The sequence below is a fragment of the Apium graveolens genome, chromosome 2 (genome assembly GCF_009905375.1).
Source record: "Apium graveolens cultivar Ventura chromosome 2, ASM990537v1, whole genome shotgun sequence".
Lineage (NCBI taxonomy): Eukaryota > Viridiplantae > Streptophyta > Magnoliopsida > Apiales > Apiaceae > Apium > Apium graveolens.
The window spans coordinates 237,945,597-237,966,023 of record NC_133648.1 but is presented as its reverse complement, the minus strand read 5'-3'; the positions used below and the strand labels follow the sequence as shown (position 1 = coordinate 237,966,023).

Here is a 20,427-nt window from a genome sequence, read left to right as displayed (position 1 = left end):
AACAATCCATCAACGCTTGTTATTCCTAGTGGACTAACAATGAGATTTACAGAAGGGGGGTTGAATGTAAATCTCAAAACTTTTTCAAGTTTTGAGCAGTTTTAAAGGCTTTGTGTTCAAGATAAACAAGTGTGTGAATTGCTTTAAGCTAATACAGACAGATATATATTCAAGCACTAATGTAAAGAACACAACAGACCTTAAAAACTTTTCTGGTGGATTGTTGTTCCACCAGAGATGGTATTTCAGAAAATCTGTGATTCAAGATGTTGATCACAGCTGCATCCTAGTACAAACTAGATAATTTTTCTCTCAAGATTTTTCTAAACAGCACTGGAAAAATTCTTATCTAATTACTAGCTGCTACTTGGTTTATATATCACCAAGTGTACAAGTGAAGACAAAGATAAAAATACAACAATAAAATAAGTTCTCCACTTGTTTCTTCTCCATATCACTCAAGTACTTTGTTGACTATTGCCTCTTTGTACTAGAGTAGAACGGCTGCTTTTTTTGATGTTCCTGAAATTAGGCTTCCACATTTCAGTTATCTCTGTCAACCCATGTGCCTCTGTCTGCTGTTACAACTACCACTTATCAACTGCTATTTAACAGAACATCCGTTGAAACCTTCATCCGTTGATGGCTTTATCCGTTGATGTGTTAGCAGTTGAAGCTCTATCCGTTGAAGCTTTAGAGACATCCGTTGAAACTTTGTTTCTCATCCGTTGAAGGTCTTTAAAATATCCGTTGATACCACTTCATTTATACAAAATTACAAGGCATGAAATATTTACAATTGGCCTTCCTATTTGCATATCTTCTAGTAGTCAACATGACTTATATTTTCTCTCAACTTCTAAGAATTATATCTTAAATACAGAGACTGAAATGTGCTACAACACTAGACTTATTTCTAAGTAAAGCTGCACCATCAACGGATAGCCAAAGTGGTCTTATCCGTTGAGGCTACAAACACTAAACTTCTACTTAAGTGTTTTGTTAAATATATCATCAAACTAATGCACATATATTCCTAACAACGCTTTCGTTAGTGCTGCTGGATCTCCCATTGTAATGAGTACCTGAAACACAACAAGTAAACCGTGAAAGTAAAAGAATCCGAGTCAGTGAACTTTAACGACCACTGATGTCAAGCACATAAACTAAAAATTAACACCAAGTCCCCGGCAGCGGCGCCAAAAACTTGTTAGGGCGAAAACACGCGCTAAAATTACACGTAAGTATACGCGTTCGCAAGTAGTATAAGATATAAATCAGATTCGTTCCCACAGAGACTCATTTTAGTTAACTTAAGATTATGCACCTAAGTAACAATGGTATGGCTATCGTTCAATGCTAAGACAAATAACATATTGATTTTTGATTAACTAAAAGATTATACTAATTAACATTAACTAAGAATAAAAGTGATTAAATTAACTATATGAGACTAATATGGGTTCTAACTTTATTACTACTTCATTCAAAGTCATTGTTCTTAACCTTAGCATATGATGGTGATGACAACTAATCAGATAACACGAAACTAGTAAACGCCAACTTTCGTTGTACGAATACCCTACTACCAGACATCCACAAAAGAGATAGAAGCTGAATAGACACCAATTATGTTGAGACCCTATATGTCTATAAAATTTGACAACATAAAGGTTTAATGCGCAAATTATCTATTGTGATTACATTAGGCAAGTAAGATGGTTAAAATTACCTATAAATCATGCATAACAATTATACATGCACCTATGCTAGCATGACAAGTTCTAAATCTCTATATCCACTTTCACTCAATAGAGATTAACATGCTATCTTATATGTTAGCTACGCGCATAAGACGAATAAGCACAATCAATACTAGGATATCAATCAATCACCACACACCAAGATATTGAAACAAAATAACTATAGAAATCCATAAGTAAATCCGTTAATCCCACGATAACGATTAGTTCATAATCGAACTCATCGTCACCAAGGGTTCCAATAAAAGCATGATAATAAACAATATAAGAGTATTAAGGTTCAAAGACAAATTGAAACAAGCATCCAAGTATCAACTATATTAAAGAAAACAAAAGTCTTCTTTTCCGTAGTCATCTTGTGCTCTTCTAGGTCTTCGTATGGCTCTCCCTGGTCTCCTCGTTGTTAAAAACGTCTTTTTATTGATATATATACGCTCCAGGATGACCAAGACTCTCAAAATCTTCAATTTCGACTAAAATCAGGATTCTGGTGCAGAAACAGGGCGTGGGCGTGCTGTTTTCGGGTGCGGCTTTGCTGGAATAGTGTGCGGCCGCGCTGGCCTTCTGGAAATTTTCTGATAATTCTTCTTTTGGTTGTATCTTGAGTTCTGCTCGTCAGAATTAGGCGATTCAACTGCTCACGCGAAGCTAACGAGATTATCTACAACTTGAGAATGGCCTAGGCTTCCAATTCTGATCTATTTTCAGCATATTTCCTTGAAAAGCTCTTTTCTTCATTTAACTGATGCCTGAAATGCAATAACACAAAAACATATCACAAATACCAACAACTTGAGTCCAAAACACCAACTTAAGCTTGTAATGAAGCATTCCAAGTAGATATAAAATCCACTTATCAGAGAGAGAAAGAGAGAGAGAGAGAGAGAGAGAGAGAGAGAGAGAGAGAGAGAGAGAATGCGGCTTCTGATTCACGAGTGCTAGTACATGCTCATCCTTCGTTCGATCATTCGTGTGGATACCTTCAAGGCGTAGATCGTTTCGCGACGGGATACATGGTGACTGTTGAAAACTTGGACCTCCTTTAGATAACCGAAATCGTAAAACTTCTTAAGGTAAATATCTTAACCACGAATTAAATATTGTCTTTTATCATGGATCCTGTGATGAGTTTCGATTTTTCTGGTTTTTACAATTTTTTTAACATTATTTCCGCTGCCTTTTATGCCTCAACCCAACACATGTATACCCCTTGCTTTAAATTTTCATACTTTCCATCCCCTTTCATTGAACAATCTTTGTAGTTGGCATCAAGGACTCTTCACACTAATATATGACCCTAGAATTACTGAGGTCTTTATAATAACTTTGTCATATTTGAAAAGAGAGGCAAATATCAACATAGGTAGAGGTCACAAGATGATGTTATCTAGAGGTCACAAGATGGTGTTATCTATTCCAATGTAAAGAACTAAAATTATGGTCATGCCTATAATTTTTTTGGCTACCCTAATAAACAAACTAACGGTCCGTGTAAAATTGTCTGGATATACATCTTTTTATTGCGATAATCATAAATGAAACTGCATATCTATCACCAATGAAAAGCATAAACATTGTTTCCTACATCCCAGAATTGGACCTGTGCAATAAGTGTGGTTGACCAACCTCACAAAGAATATCAGATAAAACCAATTATTTGTTTACCTTATAACTACTACAAAGCATTTCATAGGATAAGTTTATATTGCTAGCACAATTTAGAGACATTCATTTACATAATAGCATCAAAGATAAAGTAGCTCGTGCCGATTTAACTCATTAAATCATCCCCGAACATGGCACCTCAGTTGAGCAAAAGTGCACAAAACAAAAGTTAAGAAATTCACATTTATCAAACAGCAGCAACAAACAAAAATCATCCAATTCGATCAATATCGACCCCAACATGGAATAAAAAATTATGTGACACCCGAAAGCCCTCTCCTTAGATTCTCCTCCCAAAATGAAGAATTTAATGGGTGGTGAGGAACCCCACTACTGGTCCCTAACTCACTATACCGGGAAAAACGTTTGGGTTACTTTAAAGTGACCAACAGATTGTCCCACAAACAGTGGTTGTAATAAAAAATGGTAATTTTGTAATTCTATGTTAACTAAGGATAAAATGGTATTTTTTCAAGCATTTTTTGGGCTAAATTTTGCTTTTGGTTCACGTGTAACACATAGACAGAATAAGTAAAAGAGGTAAGGAATTGGTTTAAATCCTGGTGAGCCTAATAAATTATATGTTATTTCTACAATTTCTACATTCCATGTTTCATTAGGTTGGCTGCATATATGGCTACGTATGTTTTGACTCCCACTTTCACATGAAGTTGGAATAATTAATTAATTATTACAGGCAATTGACATATAATGTAAGTATTTATATTGGAATTAAGCTAAACATGATACATATTTAGTTTCACTACATCTCATAATATTGGGTTATTGATCGGGTCCGATTGCAAATAATACTAAGTTTGAAATTGTATGGGCACCTAACCACATCGAAATACATACTCTTTTTACACATTAACCAAGAAAATGAAGAACACAAAGAATAATCACATTTTAATCAAGAAAATGAAGAACACATATTAGTTTGTGCCGAAATATTTCTCCTAAAATCCTTGGTAATCTATCACCTAATTTGACTCAAAGAAAGAAATGGATTGTGATTGTTATGTCATTACAAAAGGTCTTCTAAAACTGCTAACTCTTTTTTCAGATAACATCATACAATTCACACAGATTTGTCAAGCATCAATTTTTGTACATAATTGTAGTTTGCAAGCAGTGTCGATCAATATAAACCCAGTTTTAATCATAGTTTAAAAAGCAGTCACTAATTAAACTAACTAATTATTAAAACATGTGTTTCTAATCTCTCCAACTAACTCATGACTAATATAAATCCCCTTTTAGACCAAAGAGACTACTTAGAAAAATAATACATATTTAACGGAAAACACAAAAGTGAAAGCAGAAGCGGGCAAAACAAATTTTTAGAACTGAAAAAGTAGAAGAAAACAAATTAAAATTCGGTAAACATATATACACAATGACAATTACCTAGAATAGATGATTATAAACTCTCTCCACCAGCTCTCCTCCCCCGGTGAAGAATTTAAGTCGCAAACGAAATCCACATGTAACACCTAACTCGCAAGGTGGGAAAAGTAGCTGGGACAAGACCTTCAGTTCACCTTCAGATTGATTTAAAATGGTACTTATAAAATTTTGTGTCTTTCAAGGAATAAATAATATTTTTCTAAGTATTTTTGAGCTCATTTTATCTTTGTTTTCCTTTTAATTTTAATATATAAAAGGAGATAAGTATCCTTTTAAATAAATATTAATTTTATAATTTTTGGCTAAAACCATGAAGAATAAGTGCTCGAAGTTCTAAAAATTGAATACATGGTTTATGTTAAATAGATTTAAAATGAAGGGAGACATTCTTTTGGATAGTATTTTTTATTTTTATTTATCTCTTGAACCAACAATATATTTATATTTAATTATTTTATTCTTAATCAACCTTTTCCTTAATTTTTTCTTGAATACTAGCTCATAGTGAAGATATAATGTTTGTGTTTAGAAGTTAAATATTTGAGACAAAACTTAGTAATTTGATTCAAATAAGCGTTTAGCATTTTGTATCCAATTTGATGATTTTAAAAATCTTATCTAGATAAAAAAATCAATTAGAGTATTGTCGTATGTTTCATTACATACAAATATTTATTTATGTAATAAATTAAAATCATAATTACTAAATTCAATTGGATTGTCAAAATAATTTTACAATATCCGCTAGTTGGAAATATTTTAATCCATTCTAGTAATATTAATAAGTAATCGCTAATTGTTAAATAGAATTTACCCGAAATCATGATACAGTTAAGCCTCTTTAAATTAATAGGTCTGGAACCGTGAAAAAAAATTACTTTTGCTAATTTATTACTTTATCGACAGTGAAATACACTCTCTATATTATGTTGATACCGGATAAAATTATTATTTTAGCGAAATTATTATTTTATCGATTATGATTTATTCATTTGCTAACGAAAATTATGCATTTCAATTAAAAGACTAAATACAACTGAAATGAATTGAAAATACAACCTGATTTAGAAATAATTAAACGAAGTAAACAAATGGCCACTTTGTCTCGGATCACTTGACATCAAGAATAAATAAATTCTTTGAACAAAATAACGTTAAAATTTCTGGCAAAAAAATAAAATAAAAAAATAACGTTAAATTGTTTCCTAAGAAATAATCAACAATATTACAATTGATCTCACACAATAATTCCAGTTATAATCTAATATTCATAATTTTCGGTTGCACCAAATGAAATTAGAAGAATTAATGTTCTTATAATATGAACAATCTTATTTTGTGAAATGTGAATTTTATAATTTTCACCAGAGTCACAAAATCGATGCGTTTTTTTATCCCTAAAGCATTAATTGAATCATTTTCAAATAGACAAAAATAATGTATCATAAAATATCAAAATAGATTGATCACTTCAAATACCTAGGCATATTTCCTACAATAATTATTCTCATGAAAAAGGATAATTATTGATGGAAAAATGTTAAAATAGATTGATCACTTCAAATTCCTAAGAATATTGAGTACAATAATTATTCTCATGAAAAAGAATGATTATTGATGGAAAAATAGGTATTACACTGAGTAATATGAGAAAGGAAGATGAAAATCACTTTAATAGGGAACTATATGATGTCGTAAGTTAATATTTATAATATTTAATTGAAAAAATTGATCGAATAGTATCCTAATAATATCTTAAATCATCAGGATTATTTTTTCAATCCCTATATAATAAATTTTTTAACAACACCCTTTTTCTTTGTCTACCTTATACTGTATTTTTATGATTTAAAAAACCAATAATATTAAATATGTCCCGAAGAAAAGGCACTTCGGCAAAGATGAAGTTATATAAGGTACTTGTTCTCAAGCTATCCGTAATATTTTATCAACCTTTTATTAAAAAAATCCCGCCAATTAGTGCTAAACACATGCCACCGCGCACCCCCTCAAGATTGATTGATATCTTAACAAAAAGAACAAACAAACCCCCTTTTGTACTCAATTAATTAAATCATTCAAGCTTACGAAAAATCAAAATTATTTGGTTGATTTATTAATTTATAATTTATCAAATAATATTTAAAAAACAAGTAATTTATAAATAATTTATTAAAAATTAATCAAATTAAACTAATATTTTTAAGATTTTTGAACAAATTTACCAATAATTTTTAACAAATCGGTTGATTTCTATATCAACATGACTCAAGCCTCGCAATTTCCATGTTCCCCAATATCCCCAAAGTAGCCCCACTTTTTGTGTCAACTTTAGTCACTATCATTCTAAATATTTTATAATAACTTATAAATTTATCCAAAACTAAAATCAATCTACTCGAACAAGAAGGTAAATAAAAATAAAAATGAAGAACAGTATCTTTCTTTGCATCTCAGGTTAGTCTTCCCCAGTTCTTTCAAATTTCAGTTACACAATTATATATTTAATTATATTTATATAAATCTTGGAATTTTAGAAGTGGGTTTTTGATTTAAATAATAAAGTTCAAATCTTTTGTTAATTTCATTGACATTGTATTGAATTCACCATAAAGTCAGGGTCTTTTTGATTTAATTGTTGTGTGTATCTATAGATTTCGTGTGTAATTTACTTGTTCTTGTTTAATTAGGAGTCTTTTGGTTAAATTAGCTAGAAATTGGTTACAGAAATTGCTTAGTTGGTGCAGTGTTTACGTTTTACTAGTCTTCATATTGTAGGCGCCGTATTTTTAGATATAGTTGCTTCTATTCTGTGTGTATATTTATCTATTTTCATTGAATTTTCTGGGGTTGACATAAATTTATTATTTACGCGTTAATTTCATGTTTTCAACTTGAATCTTGGTATAAAGTTTGAATCTTTGTTGTGGGGGTTGGAAGTTATTGTGTTTCTTGATTTGGGTTTTTTTGATAAGTTGATTTGGGTAATTTAAATTTTTTATTTCGGGTTTTTTGAAATTTGTGAATTTCTTCTTGGGGTGGAAGTTTTTGTGTTTCTTGATTCGGGTTTGTCTAGACAAGTTGATTTGGGTAATTTGAGGTTATTGATTTCGGGTTTTTTGGAATTTGTGAAGGAGATTTGTTGGGGTTGGTTTTGAGTTTTTGAGGATCTTTTGTATTGATGGGAGGAAGAAGTTCGAAAGAGCAGAGTTATAGGCAGTCTTCAAGTGCAAGGTCTACTTCTTCGACGTCATGGAATCAGCAGGATTATGTTCAATCTCCGAGTTATGGTGCTCCTCGAGACGCTTATGCTTATCCGGCATACAATCAGCAGCCGTATAATCCACCACCAACTCAGAATTATGGAGGTCGGGGATATGAACCGCAGAGAAAGCAGCTTGATAGGAAGTACTCGAGGATTGCTGATAATTACAATTCGCTAGATGAGGTATTTTTTCGTGTGAGGATTTGGTAATTGTATAGTTTGTGAAAGTTTAGGGTTATTGTAGTTTGTTGTGTACAAGATTCTTAGAGGTGAGACTTGGGTGTCCATGTGTAATTGTGTATTTATTTGGTGGGCACTCCTTCATGAATTGATATAATATATATTGGCGGCATTTGGAGTTTTAAGTATCTCAAATGCTGTCGGATCAGTTCGTCGTGGTTGACTTTTTTGTAGAGGAAGAGAAATCTTTATGTGGTTTTAATTTTCTAAGACCTTATCAATATGTCTGCTAAAAGAAAAAAAGAGAAAGAGACGAGATATTGAACTCTTTCATCTATTATATTATAGTATTTGTATGGTTAATGCTCCCTCTGGTTAGAGGGATTGAAATTGGGTGGGTATGGAATAACTCTGATGCTTTACTGTTAGGGTGTGTTTCCTTTTTAACCCATGTTCATCAGAAAGCAAGGGGATAGGAGGACAGGAATCTTCACTTTCAAACTACTTGCACCCATTTAGAAAACCTTTACTTTTCGTTTTTGTTTCTTCTACTTACCCATTCCATTTTTCTGTAAAAAGTCTTTAACAGACTAATCAGGACCACTTCCTTAATGATGTTACGTGGAAACATTTTATCGCCTACCTATGAATCTAATACTTATGCTCAGTACCTTGCTCTCCCTACGAGGTATCTGTACAATAAAACAGTGGTGTAATCTTATCTTTATTAACTAGGGGTGCTTAATTTCACTGTGTATATTTAGTGGCTGGATAATTATACAATTTTTTTTTAAATGTCTAACTTATATCTACATTATTAATTGTTGAAAGTCTTACATGTAGAACTGTTTGGTTTAAGAATCATAATTAATACAAGCCATTTTTTGTTTAAAGGTGACTGCAGCACTTGCAAATGCTGGCCTGGAGTCCTCTAATCTCATTGTTGGTATTGACTTCACTAAAAGCAATGAGTGGACAGGTTAAGTCTATATTATTTAAAGTTTTTACTATGCTTGTTATGGTAAAATGAATTTGTTGACATATACTGACTTTTGTTAAATCAGGTGCTAAGTCCTTTAACAGGCGAAGTTTACATCACATCGGGGATGACTTGAATCCCTACGAACAAGCAATAAGTATTATTGGAAAAACTTTAGCATCTTTTGATGAGGACAACCTGATTCCCTGTTTTGGATTTGGCGACGGTACTTTCTTTTAGGACAGATTTTAGTATAAGTGCATATGACTACTGTAATTTGACAATATATTTAACAATCCCATTTTTTTCTCTGAAATTGACAGCTTTAACGCATGACCAAGATGTCTTCAGTTTTTATCAAGATAGATTTTGCAACGGTTTTGAGGAAGTATTGAGTCGGTACAAGGAAATTGTCCCCAGTCTTCGGCTTGCAGGTTAAGAGCCTATTTAGCTAATCTGTCTTTGCTGTTTTACTGCTTAAGTTGAGGCATTCTCACTAAAGTTGTATGCTATCATTGTAACTGCAGGACCAACTTCATTTGCTCCTATTATTGAAATGGCAATGACTATTGTTGAGCAAAGTAATGGCCAATACCATGTGTTAGTAATTATTGCAGATGGACAGGTATAATCAGTGCATCTCAGATATATTTTCACTATATTATGATGGTTGACTCAACCAAATTTCGAACCCCTGGAATAAATCTAAAATAGGCCTTCTAATTAAATATATTTTTAAATGATCCTTTCAACTTCTGGTATCACTTCAATATAGTGTTTGGGCCACTTAATATAGATATAGAATGCACTCTCTGACAACCCTTGCAGCTTTAAGTTACAATTAACTTAAAAAAATGTAACCCTTGTTCCTGTTATTATACCCATATTGGTGGGTGGATGGTAAGCTAGGAAGTGTACTGGTGGTTTACGACATTGTATAACATTGGTCAATTATATGACTGCAGGTAACAAGAAGTGTTGATACAGACCGTGGCCAGTTGAGTCCACAAGAACAGAGAACTGTTGAAGCTATCGTCAAAGCAAGGTAAATGGTGCAGCTTCTCCAAAAACAGGATTTGTGGTAGCTTTAATCAAAGCTCATGTCATATGATACTTATATTTACATTATACATTTTACTTCTCAGCGAGCTTCCCCTATCAATTATATTAGTTGGTGTGGGAGATGGACCTTGGGACATGATGAAGGAATTTGATGATAATATTCCTGCTCGAGCTTTTGATAATTTTCAAGTAAGTGATACCAAAATTTAAATTTATTTATTTTTGATGTCAATTGTCTCTCTCTGTGTTACATATCGGTGTTTCAAATGCTCGAGTTGAATGCCATTGCAATCTTCTGTTGTAGTTTGTCAATTTCACGGAAATCATGGCAAAGAAACTTTCCACATCTCGAAAAGAAACTGAATTTGCTCTATCAGCTCTAATGGAAATTCCTTCTCAATATAAAGCTACCATGGAGCTCCATTTATTAGGGTAATTTATTGGTACTTTATTTTTGCTAAATGGATAATTTATCATTACTTACATGTGTTTGATGCATGATTATCGCTAAGCACCAAACTTCACCAGTTCTGATTGTTTTTCTATCCTTTACTGATGCAGTCGTGCAAGAGGAAATGTTCCCGAAAGATTTCCCCTCCCTCCTCCTTCATATCGTGCATCTTCTTTCAGCAGCTCTAAGCCTTCACATTCAACTAGTTTCAAGACGAGTTCACCTTCTTATAATGCGTACAGTAGTCCTTCTAGCACAGCACCACCTGTTGCAAACTCTACCTATGATAACATGGTAAAAGTTTAACTCGCAAATGCTCAGTACAGTCTAAAGTGCTTTCTGAACATGATATCTTCTTTTGCATAAATCTTTGTAGTACATATTATTTTATATAATTCATAGGTGCTGATACTTTCCTCTAATTTGGACAGGTCTGTCCTATTTGCCTAACCAATTCGAAAAACATGGCTTTTGGTTGCGGACATCAGGTAATAATTTCTTGATGGTTTTTACATAAAATTTTTGGAGTAGTTTCATGTGCTTACATATTTAAGTTCCAACATTTCTTTTGGCAGACATGTTGCGAATGCGGAGAAGATCTCCAGTTATGTCCTATTTGCCGTAGTCAAATTCAAACTAGAATTAAGCTTTACTAGGCTGTCTCTTCTTGCCTCCAGGATAGGTGTTTGGTTTCCTTCTGAAATTCTTAAAATTCTTTGTCTTTGTAATTTGTTTGTTATATGCATTTGAGAAATAAAATATGGAGATTGATATTGCTGCTGAAATCGCTGTAAATTCCTTTCATTCACATGTTCACATATGTGTATTTCTTTTCATTTTGTACATTAAACTGCTCCCTGTCAAAGGGCTCCGCTTAGGATTATAATAATAGTTATCCCCTATTGTTTTGTTCAGATACCTGGGATCAATTTCGGTATGTTGTAGATTCCAGATAATGTAATTCATTGTAAACTTAAAAGTCTGTGTATTATTGATACGAAAAAATGTGTCTGGCGTGCTTTATTGTACGCCACAAAACAAAACGAACGAATACATTTTTCTCTTTTAGAGCAGGGTACGCGGAAATGGTTAGATGTACGGAGATCTTACGTGCCGATATATGCATGTGGTCATGTTGTAGCAAGAGGCCACAATTAGCCACCAACTATCCAACTCTATTTGTGACATTAAATGAGCTCAACTGTTTCTGTAAGCTAGACCTTGTCATCTCCATTCACTTCTCATGTCTAGACTTGGATATATATCCAACTCAGTTATGCTCAATTATATCATTGACAAGGACAGCCCATCTTCTTCTCCTTCCAAAAATCCTTTATAAATTCTCCTCATTCCCATTTGCAAGTTCACTCACTCACCAAACCAATGGCCTCAAATGCCAGGATTTCGTACCAAAGACTAAGAAATGAAGGAGGTTTCGACAATTATGGCGGGGCAGGAATAGGAAGAGCAAGTAGCTGGACGAGAAGGTCCAGGAGAGTTCATATCAGGAGGAAACTGAAGATCAAGATTCCAGGATTGAAAAGGTTTATGAGAAGAAAGGCTAGAGTGGTAGTCAGTTCTTGGTCTAAAATTGTGAAAAGATTTAAAGATGGTCAATCACACTTTGGTGATTTGTTTGCAGGCAACTATATGTTCATGCAAGTTACTCCTGCTTCTTTGAAGTGTTTCGAAAAATCATCAAAGTCTCAACTTTATAGTGATTTTGGATCTCGCTATTATCTTCCCAAGGTTTCTTGATGTTGTTGGTCGAGATTTTTGTTAAGTAACCAGTTAATTTAAAAATATCAAAAATATCAAGGTCGTAAAAAATTGTTCCAACACAATTTGAATTTTATGAGCTTGTAGCAACTTGACGAAACTTGATTGCTTAGTTCATCGGTTATGAATATGTTGTAATCTGTATGATGTTTGGAACAACTATGAAATAAATAAGGTATTTATAAATGGGAGTTGATTGGTATTGAAACCAAAATAAAGCTGTGTATTTGATTAAAGAAAAGGGATGAGATGTACGTTGATCTTCCCGGAAGATTCGGTGTGGACACAAGAATTACCAACCCAAGCTGCTTATCATTGAGAGTGACTCTATTCTCAGTACATAAACATCTGGTGTTGGGTGATCTCATTTCGCAGTGTCGTTTTATTCTTCAGAATAGACATGATATCTCAGTTGGTTTTGTTAGAAAGCAATCATACAAGATAGCTCATAGCCTGGCTACATTTTCTTGTGAGCTTCATACATTAGCTTTATTAGTTCTTCTCCATTAAGAGATGAACAAAAGGACCGGCCTGATAAGCCTTGGACCGGCCTTCTTTTGAAAACTTTGGACCGAGTTTTTTCTATTACCGGGCCGGATTTTTAGTAAAAAAAAAGGATATTGTTAGTTTGTTACAGCCTGCTAGACCATGCCAGGCTTACAAATTATAGTATAAATATTTCAAAAAAAAAAAATTATAGTATAAATAAAGTGATATGTAGTGTTCTAACATTTTATAAATGAAAAATTATGATTATAATTTTTTGAATATATGTAAATATATAATATAAATTATAGTATTTATGATTTGGTCTATTCAATTTATTCGGTCCGGACCGAAATATTTTTTAAAAGAACCGGACCGAGTTGAATTTTATTTCGATCTATTTGGTCCGAACCGAATAGAACGAATTTTTGAAAAATCAGAAATGAACCGAATCGAATTAGTACGGTTCTATTCGGTTTTGGTTCAGTTTTACCCAGCCCTATTTGTAACCGATTCATGTATTTATTTGTTGGTTTGGACTAAGAAATATAAGTATTCGGCGATTTGTTCTTAGAGATCCTAAATTTCCGATTTTACTTCTCATATAAAAGTTAAAAACGGTCAAGTGGGTGCAAAATCAAGCGAAATTCAAAGTTAAAGGTGCAACTTGCAGGGAACCATAATATAGACCCGAATTGAAAAAATTGCTCAAATAAATGAGTTACAAAGTGTCAATTACTCTTATTTTATTCTGTTTTAATTAGTAATTTACTAAAATGTCACCGCTTCCGTTAAAGTTAACAGTCATCTTGGATGAAAAAACGAAATTAATATTATGGGTGCATGTTGACAAAGAAAATAATTTAAACCCAAATCACACAAATGAAAATAAAAGTGGGTTACAAATAACTAATTACTCTTAAAAAAAATCTATTATTTTTCAAAAAAAAAGAAGCAATAAATCTCATATGTCGACAAATTTAATAATAATAACAAAAGAAATTATTAAAAAAACTATGTTCCATATTTTTTTTTCTTCTGAAAATATTTGTAAATATATGATTTTTAATTAATAATGACCAGATATAACTTTTTCTTAAGTTTTTCCCGATAAATAATTGAAATTGTTTTTGGTTGCATTTAAATGCAAAAATCCTATTTTCGTAATTACAATAATCATATTTTTCCAAATAAATATATTTGAATACAAAAAACTTATAAAAAATTTATTTTCGAAAATAATAATAATAATAATAATAACAATAACAATAATAATAATAATAATAATAATTTTTTGTTTATCCCTCGCATCAGATCTCAGTAGAATAAACTGGGGATTCTCGATTGCTTCTTCTCCTTCATCCTCAGATCTTTCAAACACCAGGTAATCACCCCCCCTTCCTTCTCTTTATACCATTGTTGTATCTATACATTTTTTTTGTAACAATAGTTGTATCTATATTACTTTCTTGAATTCTTTATTTATGTGACCCTTTTATCGTTTCTTGAATTAGGACATTGTTCGTAATGTATCAAGTTGCTTTCTTTTTGAGTTGAATGAGCTAAAAATATGATTTTGTAACTGAAAGTATGAAACTTTAATCAAATTCAACAGATGATTTTCTCAATACCTTCAGTTTAAGGTTATCTAATAAGTAGGTAAGTTTCAGCAGCACCAAATTCAGTTAGCAATTGCAATTTTAAGTTTCGGTTATCGTGTTTTGTAAATACGTAGTAAAGAAGAAATCAGGACAGACCCGGGGCCAGTTTGCGTGGAAAACTGATGACTTTTTAAATAATGTGTGATTAGAGTTTCCTTGCTCCCGAGTTTTTTTTAGGGATGGAAGCAAGTGATAGAGAGGTAAAGTACTTTCATCCCAAAAATCGAGATGAAAGTTTTGGAGGTAAAGTATGTAAAATTTACATTCATGACCACTTGCTTTCGTTCCTTTTAAAAAATCGGGAGCATGATTAGGAATGAAAGTGAAACTATTTTACTTACCTTCCACTTGCTTTCCACCCTTTTTAAAACTCGGGAGCAAGGGTTAAGTTGAATGTGGAAAAAAGTCAAATTAATGTATTATTGGGGATTTTTCAGGGTCTAAGAATTGAATGGCAGTGGGAGTACAATACAATGTTTTTTTTTCCGAAATCATGAAAAGTTTAGTACTTCAAACTTCGTAATGTTAGATTGCAGGAACCATTTGTGCGGTGTTTTAAGACCAGTGATCAGTTAAAGACACGAATAGATCATTAATTCTACAGCTTGGAAATAAGTACATTTGTAACTGTTGTCGTCAGTAGGACTGACGATGATACGGTGGCCCAAATGCTGTATGTGTTTAACCATGCTATAATCCAACCAATTTAGAGCTGTGACGAAAGAAGCTTTATGGTAATTTCTGTACTTTTCTTTATATTGCAATCTCTTACGCTCTTCATATATTCTTTTCACTTTTTTATTATTAACTTTTTCTGTGTTGTTGATTTTCAGCATTCTTGAAATATAAGAATTGATTTGATACAGTTTGACAGGGGTTTTAGATGTTGCGAAGTTTAAACCTTTGAATATGGATAAAGATATTTTAAATTCTGTATCTTTTCGAGCGAGCCGTAGACCTGACCGTAATTACCCAAGCCATGAAACAAAAGGTCTTCCTACTTTTTCTTCTTCTAGAGTGAATATTCCTACACATTGTTTAAACAAATAAGTAGATTTATAATACTGATTTCCTAAACTGTGTTTCATATGCAGGGAGGTTATCTCCAGATTATCCATTAAAGATTTTATGGAAAAGGGGATTCATTCGGTTGGTTCTTGTCGGGGGAATAATCTGGATGTTTCTCATCCTTGTTGTATTATTGTTCCATATCTGGTCTTGCCAGTCTTCTTTTGCATTTTTTTCAGGTAACTCTATTAACAAAACATGAATACCATGTCCAGTTTAAATAATGTGTTTTATGCTACAAATATCATCCCACCGACTAGGTCCCACCTGGTTGGCACTATATTAAAGCTTGCAGTCTGTACTAGTTGGAAATCTTATTCAGTAATTTGATGGGGTTTCTGTTACTTCTGAATTAATATCATATTCTTGAGAAGGTGATTTAAACACGAATACAATGTCCAGTTTACATTATGTGGGTTATGTTACCAATATCATCCCATCACTAGGTCACCTGGTCAGGACTTTCTTAAAAGGTTGCAGTACCCCAGGATATTTTTTTAGTCAAGTAAAGAATGGTTTTACATGCACACTTCTATAGATATGTGTTATTTCATGTCATTTACATGTAAACTAAGGTTGATATATTAACATATTTCTTTGGGCATTTTCCAGCTTTTGGCATGCTGTAACACTGTTGGTACTATATATTTACTATTTATATCTTTTAATGTGTATCTAAAATTTTGTTTAGAGTCTGGACACTTGATAGTTGATAAGACATTAAAGTCGATTGAATTACATCTATTAGATACTGCTACTAATTGCAATATAATTCCTTAGTAATTAGAAGATTGTTATGATTTTATGAAGATGGGGAGGGGTAGTTGAGAAATACATTTTTGAGTGGCCATATTGTGGAATTCTGATACATCAATCTGTTAACGAAGTTGCCAAAACTTTTGGATTAATATCATATTTAAGCCCGAGGAGGTGGTTTTTTAATTAGGGCAAATGAGATGAGAAGATTTTGATTTTATGTAGTTGTTATTTTGCTGGTAGTTATTATTAATATGCAGATTGCAGGGACTGTACGATATTGTTTGGCAGTTGAAAGTTCACATACTTCGTACTTTCTCTTACGTTATTATATTTCACGCCCCTATCATCATGCTTCTATTCCAGCAGAAATTTGGCGTGTTATGCCATGCCCCTATATTTTATGCTTTTTCTATTAAAATTTTAATAGCTAAATCAAATGTTTCTCCGCCTTATAGTTGCAATTTTCATTCTGATGATTCACAGCTCTTTGTAACAAGGATAGCAAAGTATTTGGCATGTTGAACACAATGGGACTTGTACAACCACCACATCGTAAGATTGCTGGGAATTTCATGATTGTTGTTCTGTCTTTATATTTAGTTTACGAACTGATTTGTTTTGGCTTATCTGCCATTAGGTTGTCCTATTCCAGTTTCCAACGACCCCAATAAAGTGGTCATTCCAGAGAGGAGAACTCCTCAGAAATTTGTTCAAAGACTGTCATATTTTGAGGATGATGATGGAGCTAAAAATGGATCTCAGTCACGTCCGCTCTTTGGAGGGCATCAAAGCTGGTCGCAAAGAGAGGAGAGTTTTAAACTGAAGTCCACAATGAAGGCGAGTAGAATTATACCTGGGTCATATTCTCTTCAAGTTTAATTATGTATGCTGCCTGATATTTGCTATGCTGTCGATCTGTACTTTTTTCATATTGCACACATATGTTTAAATTATTGAATATTTTTGGGGGTATAAGCTCCATTAGAATGGCATCTCAAACTGTTTAAGATTTATTATTCTTACTAATGCCACATGTTGCTGCCTATTCAAATCTATATTCGATGAATTATGTGCAATTATATTGTCAGGCAAGACATATAAAACGACAACTACTTTAAATTAAAACAAGTAATGAATTAAGAAATGCACTTTAAATTTATCGCATTAGATAAGAAGAAGCGAACTTTATGAGAATGCATGTAAAAAAAGATGAAATCTAGAGCTTTCCATTCAGAATTTTATTTGAGAACCACAAAGGGATTGTAACTTGAACTATCTAAACTTCAATATGATAATAACCGTCTGTATGCAATCCGTGTCCAGGTACATTGTGGTTTTATTCGAAATGGTGGTGCAGAAATGTTGCCTAAGGATATAGATTATGTCAAGAACTGTAAATTTGTGGTTGCATCTGGCATTTTTGATGGATATGATTCACCTCATCAGCCATCCAATATAAGCCAACGTTCTCAGAAGCTGTTCTGTTTTCTTATGGTGGTTGATGAAGTGTCCCTTAACTTCATTAAGAAAAATACTACTGTCAGGCTCGATAATGAGGATGGAGAATGGGTTGGCATCTGGCGTCTTGTCTTGGTAAAAAATCCCCCCTATGATGAACCAAGAAGGAACGGAAAGGTACCAAAGATACTTACTCATAGGTTATTTCCTCTAGCTCGGTACAGCATCTGGATTGATGGTAAAATGGAGCTAATAGTGGATCCATTGCTCATTTTGGAAAGGTATTGTCTTTATCCCAGAAGTTTTGAACAATTTTAGGAATTTGTATAAACACCTGCAGTGTGATTCTTATGACAAGTTAAGTGTTCAGTTTGCTATATGATTGGTCTCAGTCCGTGTTACACATTCTCACACCTTCTGTTTGTGCCCTGCATCCTTCTTATACAGAAAACTGCCTTTTTTCCCTTACACTCTTGGTTTTAAAGGAGTCCCAGCTTCCATTTTTTTTATTTAGTGAGAAAGAATTCCCGTTTCTATTAATTGCGGCACTAAATAGCACATTTTTAATATTATTTTTTGTATTGTTCCTGTGCCACTATGTGAACTAACCACTAAATAGATATTTTAAGATCCTTGCGGTCATAGTTATTACCTTCTTGAAGCAGTATAATGCATGTTTATCTTGATTAAATTTAAAATATCAAGGAGTTCTTGAAATTTCCAGATATTTGTGGCGTGGGAAGTACACATTTGCAATTGCCCAGCATAAACATCATCGAGATATATATGAGGAGGCTGATGCCAACAAACGTAGAAAGCGATATGCGCGGCCTCTTATTGATCTCCATATGAAAATATATCGTTACGAGGGGATGGAACCATGGAGTCCGAGCAAAAATACAGTTAGCGGTAAGGCTGTGTATAATTAGTCTCTCCTCTTTTTGTGTTTTTCTTAGACAGGTCCAATTTTAAGCTGCTAAAGATGTACAGTCACTGATGCTAAATGGTCTAGAGGGTGGGAAAGGTGAACTTATATAGCAGAGTGAAGGCATTTAACAAATGACTTTTTTCTTTTCAATTGCAGATGTTCCAGAAGGAGCTATCATCATACGAGAACATACTGCATTGACCAACTTGTTTAGTTGCTTGTGGTTCAACGAGGTGGACCTTTTCACACCAAGAGATCAACTAAGTTTTGGATATGTCGTTTATAGGTTGAAAGGTCTATTTAAGTTTTTTATGTTTCCAAACTGCGAGTATAACTCAATATTCATTTTGCACCCGCACAATCGTGAACATTCATCGCCAATAGAGTGGGTGAAATCTCTGAAGGAGCTCAAAGGTAGTAATAATACACTGAATGAGAGTAGGGGTGGATTAGGGTTGTGGACTCCATATCCTGGTAATCTTGATTTGGTTGTACTACCACCTGTGGCAAGGACATCAAAAGCAGGATAAGTTTATCATATACTTTCAAGTGCATTATAAATTTCCACTGGTATATCATAGAGCTTTTTTTTGAACTTAATTAGAGTTTCTACAGTACTTTTCGAGTTTTATTTGATTGTTGACAGAGGTTAGTAGTAGATAATCCAATCTGTTTTAAACAGAGCATGCAGTTCCCTTCTCTTTTAGCGGAGCTTAATCCGAGCAAATTCGGTTTCTGTAGCTTATAAACCATTCGCTAAAGATAAACTAAACTGGCAATAGTTCTAGTCGCATCACTAAAGAACAGAAGAGATACAAATATCATTGCCATATGTTATTATTAGTTGCTATATTTTGTTTCATTAAGGTTCAACTGGTTAAGGGCTTATCTCTGGTTAAGGGCTTATTTCTGGTTCCGGAGATAAGCCCTTAACCACTTGGGATAAACTGTGCCCGTTTGGGAAATTTTAAAATAAGTAACTTATGACTTAAATCGAATAAGTGACTGATAAGTGATAAGTTAATAAATGCTTATAAGTTATATAAGTGTTTGGATAATTAACTTATAAGTCAGATTTTTTTTTATTTAAATGAATTAAAATAAATAATTTTTAAATATAATTATCTTAATTTATATAATTTAAGTTTGATTAACATTTTAAAAGTATATTTTAAAACTAAAATTGATAAAAAAAAATGAAAAATAAAAAATAAGTTGAGAAAAAGTACGTCGTTACTAACATTCAACTTATCAGCTTATAAGTTGAAAATTCAACTTATAAGTTGGGTCGACAAACACTCGTCAATAAGCTGTTACGGGTAACTTATCAGCTTATAAGTTGAAAATTCAACTTATAAGTTGGGTCTACAAACACTCGTCAATAAGCTGTTACGGGCTTATAAGCCAATAAGTTGGCTTATCGGAACTGCCAAACAGGCCCTAAATTATACCAAAGTTATTTAAGTTATAAAAACCAAATTAAAAAATTTTCCAAATTTAATTTTTTTTACAT

The 20,427-nt window shown here is 32.9% G+C and overlaps 3 protein-coding genes across 7 annotated transcripts; all 3 read left to right on the top strand.

Annotated features, from left to right (window-relative positions):
- The first annotated feature begins 7,156 nt into the window (after positions 1-7,156).
- On the top strand, positions 7,157-11,689 carry LOC141708206 (E3 ubiquitin-protein ligase RGLG2). Of its 2 annotated transcripts, XM_074511709.1 has the most exons (12): positions 7,157-7,295; positions 7,973-8,286; positions 9,178-9,262; positions 9,348-9,488; positions 9,586-9,696; positions 9,790-9,887; positions 10,228-10,307; positions 10,408-10,513; positions 10,629-10,756; positions 10,886-11,069; positions 11,207-11,263; positions 11,351-11,689. In XM_074511709.1, exons 2-12 carry the CDS (start codon positions 8,020-8,022, stop codon positions 11,429-11,431), a joined length of 1,338 nt encoding a protein of 445 aa, XP_074367810.1. In that variant the 5' UTR covers positions 7,157-7,295; positions 7,973-8,019; the 3' UTR covers positions 11,432-11,689. The 2 variants fall into 2 exon arrangements, with proteins under 2 accessions (XP_074367810.1, XP_074367811.1); XM_074511710.1 differs by lacking the exon at positions 7,157-7,295 and having other exon boundaries at positions 7,447-8,286.
- A 469-nt stretch (positions 11,690-12,158) lies between these two features.
- On the top strand, positions 12,159-12,533 carry LOC141698065 (uncharacterized). Its single transcript, XM_074502675.1, has one exon. The coding sequence runs from the start codon at positions 12,159-12,161 to the stop codon at positions 12,531-12,533; it is 375 nt and encodes a 124-aa protein (XP_074358776.1).
- A 1,792-nt stretch (positions 12,534-14,325) lies between these two features.
- On the top strand, positions 14,326-19,514 carry LOC141708204 (putative hexosyltransferase MUCI70). 4 transcript variants are annotated; one of them, XM_074511706.1, is made up of 9 exons: positions 14,326-14,424; positions 15,238-15,435; positions 15,535-15,692; positions 15,796-15,948; positions 17,012-17,080; positions 17,166-17,365; positions 17,852-18,267; positions 18,711-18,895; positions 19,071-19,514. In XM_074511706.1, the coding sequence occupies exons 3-9, from the start codon at positions 15,611-15,613 to the stop codon at positions 19,442-19,444; spliced, it is 1,479 nt and encodes a 492-aa protein (XP_074367807.1). In that variant the 5' UTR covers positions 14,326-14,424; positions 15,238-15,435; positions 15,535-15,610; the 3' UTR covers positions 19,445-19,514. The 4 variants fall into 4 exon arrangements, with proteins under 4 accessions (XP_074367807.1, XP_074367809.1, XP_074367808.1 ...); XM_074511708.1 differs by having other exon boundaries at positions 14,350-14,424; positions 15,231-15,435; positions 15,576-15,692; XM_074511707.1 differs by having other exon boundaries at positions 14,350-14,424; positions 15,231-15,435; positions 15,568-15,692.
- Positions 19,515-20,427: the final 913 nt, after the last annotated feature.

Coding starts and splice junctions, on each gene's coding strand:
- LOC141708206 (XM_074511709.1), top strand. CDS start 8,020: ATGGGAGGAAGAAGTTCGAAAGAGCAGAGTTATAGGCAGTCTTCAAGT. Junction 9,489..9,585: donor CTGTTTTGGATTTGGCGACG/GTACTTTCTTTT, acceptor TGAAATTGACAG/CTTTAACGCATGACCAAGAT. Junction 10,308..10,407: donor GAAGCTATCGTCAAAGCAAG/GTAAATGGTGCA, acceptor TTTACTTCTCAG/CGAGCTTCCCCTATCAATTA.
- LOC141698065 (XM_074502675.1), top strand. CDS start 12,159: ATGGCCTCAAATGCCAGGATTTCGTACCAAAGACTAAGAAATGAAGGA.
- LOC141708204 (XM_074511706.1), top strand. CDS start 15,611: ATGGATAAAGATATTTTAAATTCTGTATCTTTTCGAGCGAGCCGTAGA. Junction 15,949..17,011: donor TTCTTTTGCATTTTTTTCAG/GTAACTCTATTA, acceptor GATGATTCACAG/CTCTTTGTAACAAGGATAGC. Junction 17,081..17,165: donor ACTTGTACAACCACCACATC/GTAAGATTGCTG, acceptor ATCTGCCATTAG/GTTGTCCTATTCCAGTTTCC.